Source organism: Paralichthys olivaceus, chromosome 22, assembly GCF_024713975.1.
Source record: "Paralichthys olivaceus isolate ysfri-2021 chromosome 22, ASM2471397v2, whole genome shotgun sequence".
NCBI classification, from domain to species: domain Eukaryota; kingdom Metazoa; phylum Chordata; class Actinopteri; order Pleuronectiformes; family Paralichthyidae; genus Paralichthys; species Paralichthys olivaceus.
Genome location: NC_091114.1, coordinates 8,355,854 through 8,372,295, shown reverse-complemented (window position 1 = coordinate 8,372,295; position 16,442 = coordinate 8,355,854). Strand labels below are relative to the sequence as shown.

Below are 16,442 nucleotides of genomic sequence, written 5' to 3'. Positions count from 1 at the left end.
ACAGGAGCTAGTTGAGCTGTTGTGAGTGCAGCAGTGCAGTAAGATGAAAATAACGAGCTGCAATATATCATTAAAGCCCATCTGAGTTTTCAGGTTATAGCTGCTGCTTTATCAGTTGAACGTAGCTTGTAACTGTGCTGCACTTTAAAGACCGGTTCAGACCTGGTATTAAAATCTGTCCCGAGACATCAGTTCACAAGTAGACAGCTGAGTTTGTCCCCTGGCATTAAAATATGTCTCCTACTAACACTTGAGGTCAGATCTCACTACACTGCTTTAAATGCATATATCAATGTTTGTGAGTACTTTAAGCTGTGATTGGTTCACTCAGAGGACAGATTTTATACCAGGTCTATGGGCATCTAAGTCTTAATCACTTTATAATCAACAGAAATAGGTATCATTGTGCTTTTGTTTGCTTAGAATGAGCCTTTCACAAGCTACACAGGGAGCGTGTCTTGTTTCATGCAGCTCACCAGGCTCGAGAAAGGACCTTTAGCATTCATATGTCACCTGAAGGCCACCGTAGTTCTCCTCCACACTTTGAAAAGAGGAATTGAACAGGATTGGGTACAAGTATCAGTAAATCTATTGGCATCTATTAGATTACAGTATTCTTCAGCGCTGTAGAAAATGTGAAAAGAAGGTCTCGGAAAGCAACATGCATGTAAAGAATTTATTAAGAACTGTGTAAGAAATCTTGTTTTTCCAACATATTGTGTATCGTACCAAGTCAGCTTGTAGCAGTGGGCGGCAGCAGCGTCTTGTTGACACAGCTGTTCAGGGCCTGAGTGGCAGTGAAAGTCAAGAGCAAGGTGCTGCAGTTTCAATCCTGTCAATTTCTCGCAAATACAATACATCTACTGATGCTGCTATGTTCAAAGGATCATCAGCATCAGCGTGGGAACAATTTGATTTAGGATTAGTGTTGAATTGTGTGAAGTCGGTAAGAAATTCTATGAAGCTCATGCAACATTAACATCTTGCTCAAATGTTGCTGTCCAGGCTATTTTTAAAGGGTAAGAGTGTTTCAGAGTATCCCAGACTGCTTCAGGATTCAAACCATGTATTTCCTTTTCAATATCCCAACATTAATGCCACCTCTACTACGTCCAGCCAGCATTTGTCTTGTCTACAGTAAATTGTGTGCAGAAGATCACCCTAACAAAATCCACAAAACAAGCAGCCTCAGTGATACAACTATCTTTTGAACAATGTTTTGACATACACATTGTTTTGTCACTGAGCGTTTACTGTCCTGGTTTTACGGAATTGTGTGCCATGGCCTTAACACACTTAAACTTGGCTCAGGTTACAGGAATTTTGCAATATTTTGTTTTAACCCCAAGAACCAGAGGAGAAAACTGAAACTTAGTCTGTACCAGTGTTAAAACCAGATTATCTGGTAGCGTTAGAGGGTTAAAAAGTTATTTTTACCCTCTTGAAAGTATAATTTGGACCACAGCGCTAATTATCAAAGATCTTTAATATTAAGGATTCAAAATGTGATGATTCTCCTTATGATCTTGATGCAACATAATTTTAAAATCGCTTAGGTTTTCAAAACTCCTGTAGTCTGAGCCCGGCTAGAAGAGGATAAAGTGGACAAAGGTCTGATATTCACACTTAAGATAAATCGTATCATGTTCTGCTTATTAGAATCACAATCAGGGCTTTTACCTGATTGAAGAGTCTCTCATGTGTGCAGATAGGGCAGTGTGTGTATTCTCCCCATGATCGGTCAATTAGGGCAAAGTTGATGCTTGTAATGTGTGTTTGTGTGTCACATTATCACTGTGTATTTGTGTGTGTGCGCATCAAAACAGAGGAGAACTTTGATCCTCAACAAGTTAATGAATGAACCAGAAATCCCCTCAGGTCTTTTTGAGCCAGACAACAAACAAGATGTTCTCAGTAGACTATAACCTTTCATTTCTAATGGGGCGGTGATTTTGACGTGATGCAGAGTGTGTTATCAGACAGACGTGTGCTGGAGTGTGGGGACATGTTTAGTTGTTGGCAGACTTTGTGTTACACTTATGCTTGTCTGTACCTTTTTGTTAGATTTAATGAGGTAACACTACAACCCTTTAGCTTTATCTGTTGACTCAAGTGTGTGTGTCAATGAGTGGACAGCAGCAGGTTTTGAGCCTCCAGATTTAATCTTATGGAACTAAATGTCATTGCTGATTAGCTGGCCTGAGTTGTATTTGTGGTCTGGGGAGGAGAAGGAGTTGTAGTTCTCCCAGTGAATACAGTGACATCTGATAAAATTCGATATGTGAGCAGTCCACAGTGTCTTCTGAAACTTAAGTAAATCACTGATTGAATGGGCTTGTTGTAGACGAGACCGTTTTATACCGCAAACAAGAAGAAAACTCGAAAATTCAAAGGTCACATTTCATGGGACCTTTTAGAAATGCTGGTTAAAGTGAATCTTTGCCAAATGAGACTCGCTTTTATAAATGAAAATGAATGCTGTGGAAATATACTCCCATTTCATTGATTTTAGGTAATAAAAGATTATTGTGTCAGGCAGCCTGAGTTCAGATATTACGATTATAAAATAGTTTAATTGACGCTGAAAACTTTTTTCACAATGAAAATCAACCCTGACTGTAGACACCTTGGAAACCCTGAGAGAATTATTATCACTAAGTCCAAAATAGCTCTTATTTCCTCATGTGAAGGTGACAAAGTCTATCTCAAGATACACACCTCCAGTGTCACTTTAATGCGTCATCACTTTGGGAGTATGTCCTCTCCTAAAAATGAGGGCCCACACACAAAATCATTATGTTCTTCTTTTCTCTCTTTCTGTCACATCCTGACACAGAACGGTTTTATCTCGGCTGTGTTCACCAGACCCGGAACAGATGACAAACCAGCAAGGATCCCAAAATGACACATCTGACGCTTCAATGTGTCCACCATTTGACATTCCTCTCATAACACGACTTATCCTTCAGTTTGCTTCATTGCCTTTCCGCATTGTGAGTCACAGTACCGGGGAGGTACTTGCTGTGGTGCATTTCATTGTTGGCCCCATCAGTCAGTGCAGGGAGATGGATGGAGCCATCCTGCACTGATCCAAGGGGGCTCCTCCCCTTTCCATGTAATGGGAGGAAGAGAGTAGCGAGCTACGCTGCAAAACAGTTGGATAAAAGTATTGGAAAGAGAGAAAAAGTAGGATAACCTGAGGATAGAAGTTAGAGATGAGGGATGAGAGGAGAACAGGAAAAATCTGAGATCACATTTGCTTTCCCTCTTTCCTCAGTCAGTGTCTTTTTAAAAAAACTGAATTGCTGAATTTCTTACTTTGTGTCTGACCTTGAGTAATGTCCTTCTGTCAGACAATAGAGCAAAGCATTAAAATAAAGGATTGCAGTGCTACATAAAAGGAGAAATATGCTTTTTCAGATTTTATTTCTCGTCCTCACCATTGCCTAATTGGGAAATTACAATTCTATATTGAGCATCAAAGTATCAGAAAAGACAGAGGCCAGGCAGTTTGGTTGATGTTTCACTTCCAGTCATCTGATTTACAGAATCACTATCCAGAATTCTTCATTTACTTATGGCAGCATGCTTTGGGTTTTTCAGCAGAATTTCAGCCATCTAACTTTGAGAGATAACACAGAATATGGATGCAACATCATGACTGCTCTCTTTCATCTCTCCAGTTTGTCCCTCTGTGACTCAGTGTCTGGTAGATTTCCAGTTTTTGAGACATCAAAGAGCATCTGGGATTAAATTAACCAACATCAGGCTGCTGACTGGAATTCAGAGCACTGCATCGTCTTGTGACTATTTGTTTTGTCATGTTTGCACCAAACATAAGATTTTAAGAAACTAGTAGAGAAACTATTAGTTTTGGAGTCAACAATGTGACTTTTGGTTTTGTTGTGTTTAGCTTTATCTTTTTGTTGGTTACTGAAAGACGTTGTTACATTTTCTTGAGGAGACATATTATGTTTATGCTAATCGGCCTGCTGGCCCACTTTGTTATTGGTCAACCACTTTCGTGTGTAGGAAATATCGACCTCCACTCTTGCTGGTGTGCCGGACTAGCTGATCATTATGATGTCACATGACAAAACATCACATGGTTGATGCGGAAGTATCGGCCAGATTACTGACATGAATAAAAACTGTGTTGAGCACGCCATGTGAAGTTACTTCACTAACTTCTCTCTGACTCACTTCTTACTGTCTGTTCTTCCTCTTTTATTCTCGGTATGTGTAGCTCATTCACCCACTATGTTCAGGACGATCATCGGAATTCACAGAGAAAAACTGAAAGAGCCCAATCTGTCTCCTTTAAAACATATGATTCTATATTTCTGAACTGACTTGGCTGTTGTAGCTGAGGGGAATTACCACTTACACCTTGTCTTTAGCCTCATTGCTAATACTGGTAATATTTTTCAAGCACAGACCAAATCACCTGACTCAAGTATTTGGAAGTTAAAGTAAAAGCAGGGCACTGATTACATTTGACCAGTTTTCACCTGTCTGTAGAATTTTCCCTGTCTTCACCTGATCTGCTGTCGTGTTCAGGCCGAGAGAAGCTGTATCTGTTTCATACTGTGACGCTGTTTTCTTTGTGTCTACAGAGTGTACAGTTTCAGCCTGAGCTCACAAAAGCTGTCTTCAGTCTCAAGTCATTCATCGTCTGAAATGCATCGGTTCCTGAGTTAATCCTTCATAGTTAATTCTTAAAGCAAAGATGTTTTTTTTTTTTTTATACTATTTTATCTGTGGGATCAAGTCTCTCAGCTGTCTGTCAACTTTCTGTTCACATATTCACCTCTTTAATAGAGATATTGTAAATACCTAGCAGACACATATAGAGTGGATATTGCAAAATTGATCAATTTAGTATGCGGCATTTGTATTTCAGTTATTCATAAGGATGATCAGCGCCAGGTAAATCTCTCTGTGTTTTGCACTTTACCTTGGATTTGAATCAGGCGTCTGTGGTAGCTGTACATTTCACGTCAACCAACAAAGATCGGTTTACCAGAGCAGAGACGAAGCGTAACTGTATTTATAGAAACAGAGGCGGAGCCGGCTACAGCAATTGCAGGATGAAATAGCAGAGCCCATGGTGGAAAACAAAGAGAACTTCCAAAGAAAGTTTCTGATTCTCCAGAAATGTGAATTCAGAGGAAGGGTCACACTTTAAAGAATTAAGTAAGTTCACCTGTAGGCAAACAACCAGCAGTGTTTGTGTAATTACTCTCACTGCCAGAAGGGAGAGACAAAAGTTCCACAACTGCAGGTTTAAGACTCTTTACCCTTGGGACTCTGTGGTCTAAGTGTGTTTTGGTTTCTACCAGACTCAATCACCACATAACCTTGATTCTATCTGTGCAAAGCATTGTTGGATCCTCATAACACTACAACAGCCTTTCACATACAGTCGGTTCAGACTTACACACACTGGTCTATATTGAAGTGCAAAGCAACAGAGGGTTTAACTAATCAAAGGAATGAGGAACAGTAATGTTTTATTTTGGGTACATCATTTCTGGTAAGGGGTCTCATATCAGGTTACACAGATGCTGTAGTTTAAGATATTATCTTTGATTGTGGTTATCAGTCTTGGTGTGATTTTTTGTTTGTAAGATCCTTTTTTAGTTTTATTTTGCAAATATGGATACTGTGCAGAAGACTTGTTCAGAGTTGGTGGTTAATGTATAAAACATAAAAACTTGCTATTTATCTGCTATTTTTTTTATTACTTATGCACTTTGGCACAACAGCCACTTTATCTTTTACTACGTTAACATTTTACCACACATTTTAATTTCATTTTAATTTTTCAAGACGCACATTTTAACATTACCTTCACAATAGATGGGACTCAGGGACAATGTGTGTCTTCCATTTTATATTTTGTGCGATTTCCTTTAGTTTCTTAATCTTATGGAGGGATCCCAGGGAGACTCCAGTTGTATGTCTGGTAAAATTAAGTCTTGATTTGATTTTTTTATGATTTCAAAAAATTCAGGCACCTCCTCCTCCTAGTTTTGCCATTGACTGCAGTTCTGCTGTTTGACCTCAGCGTGGCAGCAAAGCGCTGTCAGTGTAGTGTCGCTGTGTGGTGAGAGAAGAAGTGAGCTCGGTGTCAAGCAGCTGCAGCTTCCACACAGTGACTGATCCACGCATCTCCTGGAGCAGGTAGCTGCTGGTTATCCTCCTCCATCATGAAGTCTGTGTAACTCTGTCAGGTGGCACTCACACTGGGGTGGGGCGGTAGAGAGGCCTCTCTGTTTCCAGTGGTGGGAGTTTAAAGGAGCACTGCTTGAAGATGCAGTTGTCAAACTATAATGCTAATGCTAGGTGGGATTCATGGTTTGTGTGCGTGATCAATGCGATCATCTGATAGCTTTTGTTTGTGTTTGAGGGGAGTTTGTGAACCAGGAGAGGCCACTGAAGAAATGAGAATACACAACTGGCCATTCATTCGTTACGTTGTTGTTTAGTGTTACACAATAATTCGTGGACACAACTGAAGACTAATGTCAGCACATTTCTTGTGGGACTAATTGGGATAGTTGGAATTGTGTATTTTCAGTTTTTTGTGTAAGAACAAATAGAAAAATTAATGAGAAATCCTAGAGCCTCCATTTTCTTGCTATTTTGAAAGTGCGCCACACACACACCTGCAGCTGACTGAGGGCAGGTCGTCAGCAGCTGATTGGCATCAATTAAATGCTGCCTTCATGGAACAGGTTTAGAGTCAGACTTTTTACCCACATCAATTTTTCCTGCTACACCTTCAAGTGTATAGTTTGATTTACATCGTTAAAAAAAACTCTGAATAATAGACAAAGAGTTCATCATCAACATATATACACATAGGTAAGTAGAGCAGATGGAGGGTTCACCATAGGTTTTTGTAAATGTAACAAATAGGAAATACAGACACTAAGGTGGCACATATCACGAATGATAATTTGTCTCGTAGGGTTTAACAAGCTGGAACATCCTCTGCCCTTAACCCTCTACAAGAGTGAGTAAAAACTACAGCAGAAACAGGTTAAATAAACATAGAAACCTCAGAGAGAACCACGTAGACGCCACATGTTACTGAACACATTACAAAATGACAATATTTACAAAATTGATTTGTAGAAACAGATTTTACCATAATGGAGAAGTGTGTCAGTGTTTAAAGTGTTTATACATAAGAAAATGTCTGAAAGAGATGAAGGGAGCAGCAATGACAGTTGAAATGGAGGAGTTATCGTCACTAATGGTAGAATATGTGAGAGGTCGAATTGTTTCATAGTCCATGATCAGCCACCATCACGATCCATCACGACTGTCCATGATGCAGCTTTTCAAGTAATTTAAATATGGTTTGAATACACATTCAACTTCTGTGCTCTTGTTTTAATATTTAAACATTTAATTTGATTTGTTACTTTAATATCATCCAGTAATGAAAATTATTGCGTTTTTATCTAATTTTGTTACCATTTTATTTAAAAATTGTTGTATTTTCCCAAAGAGTAGTGACCTCAAGATGGCGATGTTTGTTCTGTGTTTTATGCTCCCACCTGACCTATAAGAGAATCAACAAAGACCAGATGGAAACCGTTTTTCCACAAACAAAATGACAGACTCCAGGGCCCACAGGCAGTAAATCATTCATACCAAATACAACTTTCTCTTCCACTGTGCTGTAATCGTTCAGGATTCCTTCTAAATATCACGGAAAGGCCAATTAAAAACATTTTCAGAGAAAATACCATGCAGTTGATCGGCACCCACAACCCTCGGCAATAACTTTAATAAGGCCTGACGCTTAAGTAGATCTTATCTTTCTAAACATGGCTCACACTCCTTGTTTAATCATTTTAAAGCATTGTCATCGTTATCATTTCCCTTCAAGCATCTTTTCGTTCACCTCACCTACTGAATTTAAAAAATGGTTGCTACAAGAGATTGTAAGAAAGTCTGTGCAGCAGGTTTTGGATCAGACATTTATGTATAAGAGCTGATGTAAATAGTTATTCTGTTAGTTCTGCCACTTTACACGGCTCCTCAGAAGGTCACATTTCTTGTGAAGTCATTATGAGATAAGAATCTCATGGGTATAATGTCATAAATAGTGTTGAGTCTTTTGTGTGTATTTTGTGCAAGCCTGTAAAAATGTCTTTTTCCATCCCAAGCTTGTCTCTGTTGCCTCTCCCCTCATTGTTGTAATGTTTCCAACGACACTGTATGCTAAGCTTTTTTTCCCCTCTTTCACTCAGGATGTTGATTAGATACGCTGCGGTCCAAGGCGGCCTCAGCCTGTTGGCCGTGAGGCGCGTGTGTCTTCTGTCCCGCTTTGCCCACTCGGCCCCGCAGAATCAGTATCGACCAATCAAGAAGGTTATGGTGGCCAATAGAGGTAAGACCCCACCCCATCCTTTTATCGACTCCCTAACACAAGTATTTCACCACTGAAGAGGACAATTCATGTTGTCCTATAAAATCTTATTCAGTTTAATGCCGTTCCATGTATAATGTAAGAATAAAGTTACGACATTTGCAATCTTCCTGAGGCAAAAGAACAGAGTCTTAATTTTTAATGGGCACATAGTAATATTAAGCACACATTGTATATAGGTGGCTGTATTAGCTAGTGGTGTTTGCTTAAACCCAAAATAAGTTAATTTCTTTACATAATGAAAACAGAGGTGGAACTGCTCCCACAGCCCTCGAGGTAATAGCATCATATATTAAACTGTTGAATTTTGTGCACGACTGATATCACAGAGGTAATTGGTTGAATATTATCAATGAGGCAATCTAGATTAAAATCTGCATGGACGTCTCTTCATTCTCTGGAACCTAAATAAAACATGTTTTATGTAGTGTAACCTACATTAAACAACGGTTTTTCCGCCGGGAAAAAGGGTTTACTCGTTCCTTTCTAAGCTGCTATAGAAATAACCATGGAATGGAAACATAATTAAAGCCAAGTGTTTTCTAAACACTTAACAGTCAACAGTATGGCTGTTATATGCAGCATAAACATCCCTGATATGCTGTGGTAATACATATAAACGTCGAACCCCCTCTTGTTAATGCTCATGCTGTCCAGAGAGGCAATCAGCATGCAATTAGAGTGACTCTGTCAGGTGACATTCAGGGTTTGAGTGACAAACAAATGCGCTCGTGCATTTTACTCTAATTGCTTTTCAGAGTTTTCCATCACATTCATTCCTGTGGACGTATTTGAAAAGCTTGATTCTGTTTTGCGTTTCATTATTTCAGATTGATTGATGTGTCAGGGTTTCCAGTGTTATTCCAAATCTGGACATATGTGGTCCTCCTGCTGCACAATATGTATTCGCTCTGAAAATGCATATGTTCATTTCCTAACCTCCTATAGATTCTTCAATCCATTAATTTGATTGCAAGATATTGCCATGTGCCACACACACACACGCACATGCAGACAGCAGGGCTTACTGTCAACCTCTCTCCTTCACATCGGTATGATACGATATCAGTTAGATCACATTCTTCACTCTGCACCAGACTGTGTCAAGCTTGTTTGTGTGTGTGGGCGTATTCATTCATATATGTATGTCATAATAGACTTGATCATTGTATCAGTGCTGATTGCACTTAACCAAGCACATGCACTCTCTCTGATTGCTTCTTTGCTTTTTAACTAATAATCTCTTTAATACTCCCTCTTCTTCCTTTTCCTTCCTGCTCTCCTCTTCCTCTCATACCTCCTCTCTTCATCTCCTCTTCTCTCTCCATTTCCACTTGTCAGATATGATTTTCCTCCAGGCCCCAAGCTGTCTTCTTTTTACCTCCCATGACTTTGCTCCCCTTTGCTTTCTCCTCCTCCACTGCTATTCTTGTCTCCTGTGCACTTATTTATCACTTTGTTAAACTTACCTTACCTCCAATCTTCAAAACCTCCACATAGTTCCTCTGTTCAGCGTCTCCTTTTGTATTGTTCTTTCTCTGACATTTACATTCTCTAGATTTCTCACCTTTACAATTACATTTCAACTGCCTGGTTGTCTCACCATCTTGTCTTCTCCTTTCATCCTTTTTGTGTTCCTGCTCTTCTTCCTCCAGAATTCACTTACTTGCTTGCTCACTATCTCTTTCCCTTTTTTTGTTTATAATCCTCATTGTTTGAGCGCTGTCCTCCCCAGGCAAGAACAACACATCTTGCTAGTTTCAGTAACTAAAAGTTTTTTCTTCCTCTCAGATTGTGCTGCTTGAGAAACAAGTATTTGGCCCTGGTGACAGCAAGATAAAAACACAGCCAGTGTTTTGCTTGTCTAAAACTGAGGTGTCACGCTCTGTGTTCTTAAACTTTAGAAAAATACTGCAGATCTGGCTCAGTGTGTGTTGATATTTTTGCACAGTGCGATGACGAACACCAAATGGATCCATCTTTTTCACAGATCATGTATGACAGCATGGAAAACTGAAAGTTTATTTTACTCTCTCAGTGGAGGCGTTGGTTGAAAATTAGTGCTCATGCCACAGGATGTTGACACGCTCATGTAAAGTCTGTGTTTATGGAAAGATAAAAGATTGAGAACTACACTAATGAATAAAAGTGGAGAGGAGCATCATCTGGGAAGAAATGCAAAGAAATGAAATTTTTGGGCATAGTAAAATGCGTACACACATGCATTCAAGCACACACTCATACATATAAACAGACTTTGCACACACATGTACATAATCACACTAAGGCTTGTAAATGAATAAACCATGTCCTCCATTCCTATCCTCTTCCTCTTCTTCTTGTCTTTCAGGTGAGATTGCTATCCGTGTGTTCAGAGCCTGCACTGAACTGGGGATTCGAACCGTTGCCGTTTATTCTGAGCAGGACACTGGGCAGATGCACAGGTAATAATCTCTGCTACATTAGAGATCAATAGGTCTGCAGGGGTTTAAGTAAAAGTCTTGCTAAACTGCTGGGAAGCCACCACTGGGTATCGACCACAAAACGCTAACATTTGATTAGAGCCTAAAGCAATTAAAGGAAGCAGGGGAGCTTTTTTCTGCTCTCCTGTGCTGGGCCAGGTCTTTGTTTTGCAGTTGGTATTAAGTGCGGACATAAGTATAATTGTATTGACATTACAAACATCCAGGTTATAGCACTGCTTAGTTTACATTTGCAAACAGTCTAATCTGCTCCACTGTGAGCCTTTCCTCTGACTTGCTAATGTCTTCATCTTGTAAATTGTGTTTCACTGACTATTACTTCTTGTTATCGGCTTCTAATTCCACCTGGTTCTGCCCCCTCCTTCACACCTTCCTTTCTTATTCCAGCTGCTTCTGCTTCTTCCCTCATTCCTTCTTTTGCCGTCTTTATATCACCTTCATCACATTGTCATTCTCTCTCATTCTTCACATGAAACTTAAAAGTAGATTCTGACTGACTGGGTTTTTTCGATTTTACAGTTGACCCACAAAGTTTCAGTAACTATAAATAAAAACACAAATCCAACCATGTATGTAAAACCTTTCTCTGCATTAGGACATATTGGCCAACATTAATAACGACATGTAAGTGAAAGGCTCATATTGGCCAATCTACCTCACAACCATTAACAGCTGATAGAAGTGCAATTTATTAATCGCAGCAGTGTGTTTTAATTGATTAAAAATGGCTGCCTAATATTAACTGAGCATGGAAATGCTGCCATGAAGCCATTATTGTTGTTTACTGTTTCTTTTTCTCTAATGGAAATCGTTTGCACTCATCTTCACAGGCAGAAGGCCGACGAGGCTTACCTGATTGGGAAAGGCCTGCCCCCTGTCGCTGCCTACCTGGACATCCCTGACATCATCAAAGTAGCCAAGGTAAAGAGCGTTCACCACAAGATGGTGTAAAATATGTAATTTATTAATAAAACTCATTGTTTGCTTTAGTTTTAAGCTGCCTCACTTGTTTAAAGGGAAATTTAACATGTTTAATACTTAAGTACTCATGGGTCTCCAGTTGTCAAGGGATTTATCGTTATTTAAATACCCTCTGTTCAGGTCCATATGTTAAAACGCCTCCTCTCCTGGACAGCCTATACACAGTATATAATCATGAAAACAGTGTGTTCTCATTCATCTGCCCCATCCTGCCTAATAAGCGGTGCAGATTTTGATTCAAAAATGTAACTTCACTTAAATGAGCTATCTAAGTTCATTTAGCTTGGAGGCTTTCACTTTGAAGTAGTTGTAGGAAGTCTTTAATTAGCATTAAAGGAAAAGTTAAACATTTGCCTATTTGCTTTCTTTCTGGGAGTTAAAACGAGAATATTTTATGTCTCGTCTGTGCATACAGAGGACTGTAAAGAGCTGTGGATGCGAGGCAATTAGAATAACTCCATAACTAACATGGGAATTGGGCTAAATGACGAGCCTGGCACCATCCAACGTGAGAAACTATGTCGACCAACATCTCTAAAGCTAATTTCTGTATTGTTTGTCACACATCTAACCTCAACAGAAATAAAAGATGGAGATATTAGTGGAAGTTACATGTAACTGTGTTCAGGTTTAGGTCTTAAAGTGTTTTAATAATTGTTCTCATCCAGTTCACCTTTTGATCTTCAGGAAAAGCCCTGCTTCCTTCCTTGAGTTGTAAAGTCTTGTCTCTTGTCGTCAGTGATACAGCAAAGTTTTAAGGATTTCAGTGGCTTACAATTAAGTGGACAAGTGACAGACAAATCCCTCTTATTGCTTTCTGTTCACACAGTCAATATCCAGCTTGATTGGCAGGAAGGAAATGGAAAGAACTTCTCTCCATCCATCCCTCACACCTGCCCCCCACCTTCGTCTCTTCTCCCCTGTTTTCTTCCCTTTGTCCATCCTTATTTGCCTCATTCGTTTATCATCTTGTTGTTGCTGCTGCTTCCCTCCACCATTTCCCTCCATTTCATTATTGCTGTACATCTCTCCCCCTCTCCCTTTCTTCCCTCCGCCACTTATCACTGTGTTAAATTTGTTCCTTGTTGCCTCCTCTCCCTCCCGTCCTCTCTCCATCCCTCCAGGAAATGCTGCCAGTTGATCATTATCATTTTTCAGATCAGTCTCTCACGGTTTATAATTTTCTGCGTGGGCATGTGGTCAGCTAGCCAAATTGGGGAACCTTCGCCATCCAACTCATTTCTCAAAATCCATCTGTCTATCTGGGAGCAGAGCCACCCCATGCCAGCGAGAAGTGTGTCTGTCTGTGTTCTTTTCTCTCCTGCTCGAACTCTCACCTTTTCACATTCAGTGTATGTTGTACTTCACACTGTGTATCATTCTGTTACTCTGTGACAGAGATAACCGTCCGTTTCTGTCCCACTACGTGTGTGCACATCTGAAAGCTCGAGTGTACACTCTTGTTTGTATGACTGTTTGCATTGCATGTCATGTTATGGGGGTTAGATAACTGAATACAGATAACTTTTTGTAGTTTGTATTGTAATCCATTGCATTGATGCAGCTACAAAAGATCCACAAATAATAATTCAACTCTTAAAAAAACGTCTTGAAACATTTTTTAGTACAATTAAAATGTACACATGCAGCATTATGCTTGCTAAAAGTGAAGGCATCGCTTAACTTATCGACCATAAAACTGTGGCAGATGCGAATGAGCCCATGAGCACAGCGGTAAAAATTGTTCAAGCTTAATTCCGTTGCACATTTCTTCCTGCAATGGTGGCTCGCTAACTAAGTAGGTGACCATTAAGTGTTTGTTCAGATTTTAAATTGAGCTCTTTGCAGGTGATAAACATTTTTTTTTTTTGTATAAATGGCAGTGGATATTATTTCTTTCTTGTGTAGCACGTAAAGTTAGTGCTTGAACCTTTCCCCTTGACTCATTTTGTTGCCCAACTCAAAGTGGAGCACTTGTCTAAGAACCCTTTATGTCAGACATGCTTCTCATTTATCATTACCACTAGCTAACATGTAATAAAGTTACAAAATGGACTATGTCTAATAATCTTTTTTAAATGTGTTCTTGGCCAATTTATAGTCACTTATTATTTCAAACTGAGAACAAAATCTGAAACTACTCAGCCCTGGTTATGGGTTGTTGTGTTAGCAAGTGGATGAAGCTTCATGTCTGAGTAGGTGGTGGTGTGTACCTGCTTGTGTGCACTTGCAGCTTTTCGTGTGTTTGTGAAGCTCTATGCCTCCTCTGGCCTGCCAGTAACAGCTCCCTTAACAACGGGACAGCCCATAATTATAGTCCGCCTTGTATCCAAGAGCAGATGGCACATACTGATCCAGAGATGGCTCTATCTGTCAAGCTCGGCAGCTACTGTATCTGCCTGCTGCCCTGTGTGTATATGTGTGTGCGTCCACGTGCGTGCACCTCTCACTACCTTCCCCCTGACCCTCACATTATGCCTGTCTGTCGACTCATTCAGTCTCCTACTGGTGTCCATTCAGTAGATGATGGGCGACTGCAACTAAGATAGACGAGAATAAAATGTGTCATTAGCCCACAGTGACATGTAAAACCTTTTCACTGGCACACATACAGTGTGTGCTAAAGCATGCAGGCTAGTGTGTGTCGACGTTTTGTTTCCCTCACTAATAGTCAGCCAAGAGTTAACTGTGGCTCCTTGTTCAATAGAGCTCCTGTTGCTTAGCTGGGCTACATTTCCGTTCTCTGGGCTCCACAAGCAAATAACTTCAGTCCAAACTTTGATTAAATGTGAATTTAATAAGCATTTTGGCAACTGATTGTTTTAATTATGGACATTTTCTTCTCGGTAACACCCAAGTCAACAAGTACAACACAAAGAAATATAATAAAAATGACCTTTTCTTTTCTATCCCTCTCTCATTACTTAGGAAAACGATGTGGATGCCATCCACCCAGGTTATGGTTTCCTCTCTGAGCGTGCAGACTTTGCCCAGGCCTGCGCTGATGCAGGAGTGATGTTTATTGGGCCGACCCCAGAGACGGTCCGTAAGATGGGGGACAAGGTGGAGGCTCGCTCCCTGGCCATCAGAGCAGGTAAGAAAGGGGACGACTGGGAAGGTCATAATTTTAATAGTTGTAATAGCTGTAATATGTGAACTATTTTATAACATCAACTTATTTATATATTTACTGTAAATGAATTGGACCAAAGTCTAGATACTATATTTAGTAGCCTTTTGTTTGCAACATCTTCCACTGTAATAATTTGTTTAGCTCCATTTCTCTCTCTGTACTAGATTACCAAGGACTTTTTTGTAAAACAATTTTTCCTCACTTTTTTAAGAACAGGATTTTATATATTTTCTCTCTACCCACCCTTGTCTAGGTGTACCCGTGGTCCCAGGAACAGATTCCCCCATCTCCTGCCTGAACGACGCGCAGGTGTTTGCCCAAACATACGGCTTCCCCATCATCTTCAAAGCAGCCTATGGAGGTGGTGGCCGAGGGATGAGGGTGGTCAGGGAGTACGAGGTGAGCCCGTCAGCCGCTGCCATGTACGATCACTTCTGTCAGAGATGTAATTTAACACCTACTCAAACAACATAAATCTTGTCCTGATGCTTTTCCAGCACAGGGAAAACAAACCCAACTTGTTGACCGGGCCAGCCTCATGACACGTTTTTTATTTTCATTAATTTTCTATTTGTATCTTACGTCAAAGTGAAATGGATGGAAATTACAACCTGGTCATTTATCTCTCTCTAGGCGCCAATCACCCTCTGTGTTTTGATGTGTGTGCTCTGAAATTGACTCTGTCACCCAGCGATACTTCCATCAGCTGAGGACTTTGCAAAATAATGTATCTGTCCATGGCCCACATTTGAAATATGCAGCTCAGTGTAAAAATAATCTTGCTTATGCTATGATTCCAACATGAGTGATTTTTAAATGTTTACATTCAAACATGTAGTTCTACATAAATATATATGATCAGGAGATGAGAAGCTGCAGACAGGAAAAATGCTTTTTGAAATAAGCTATTTATTGTGTATCCCTTGGCAGATTTATATCTACCACTCTGTCACCATCGTCCTCCTCTCGGCCATGAAAGGGTGACATCAGCCAGACAGCAATGATTCTCTGTCACTTTAGTTGTCATTGTAAATACCACACAGTACTGCTGTCAGACATGAACCGTTGTATGTTAGAAATGTCATACAACAGAAACACGCCCACTCATTAGCTTTGAATTCTTCTTCCTGTACTCATGAATTTTTAAGAGGAGCAACTGACTCGGACAATTGCATTCTCACATAAAGCCGCTCTGGAAAATGCGTTCAAAATTGTCAACAGGCCACTTTGAAGACTATTTGAGTTATTACCTTTTGATTGGAGGCTTGTTCTTTACTCGCCAGCTTCAAACTAGAACCCCAAGTATAAACTCACAAGTTACTGTTCTTGTATTTCAACTTCATAATGCAAAAATAAATGTACTGTATAAAGTGCAGAAAACTAAAAGCAGACTCTG

General features: G+C 40.0%; 1 protein-coding gene across 3 annotated transcripts in view; it reads left to right on the top strand.

The window, feature by feature from the left end:
- Nucleotides 1–16,442, top strand: part of LOC109634836 (pyruvate carboxylase, mitochondrial) — a 259,041-nt gene that overhangs the window by 4,275 nt on the left and 238,324 nt on the right. For 2 of the 3 annotated variants that reach the window (XM_069518208.1, XM_020095553.2), the window contains exons 2-6: nucleotides 8,271–8,410; nucleotides 10,800–10,893; nucleotides 11,763–11,853; nucleotides 14,842–15,007; nucleotides 15,300–15,445. In XM_069518208.1, coding sequence (XP_069374309.1) covers nucleotides 8,271–8,410; nucleotides 10,800–10,893; nucleotides 11,763–11,853; nucleotides 14,842–15,007; nucleotides 15,300–15,445 — 637 coding nt within the window. Of the gene's footprint in view, nucleotides 1–6,045; nucleotides 6,187–8,270; nucleotides 8,411–10,799; nucleotides 10,894–11,762; nucleotides 11,854–14,841; nucleotides 15,008–15,299; nucleotides 15,446–16,442 lie in introns of those variants that run through there. The other variant, XM_020095554.2, reaches the window with a different exon arrangement.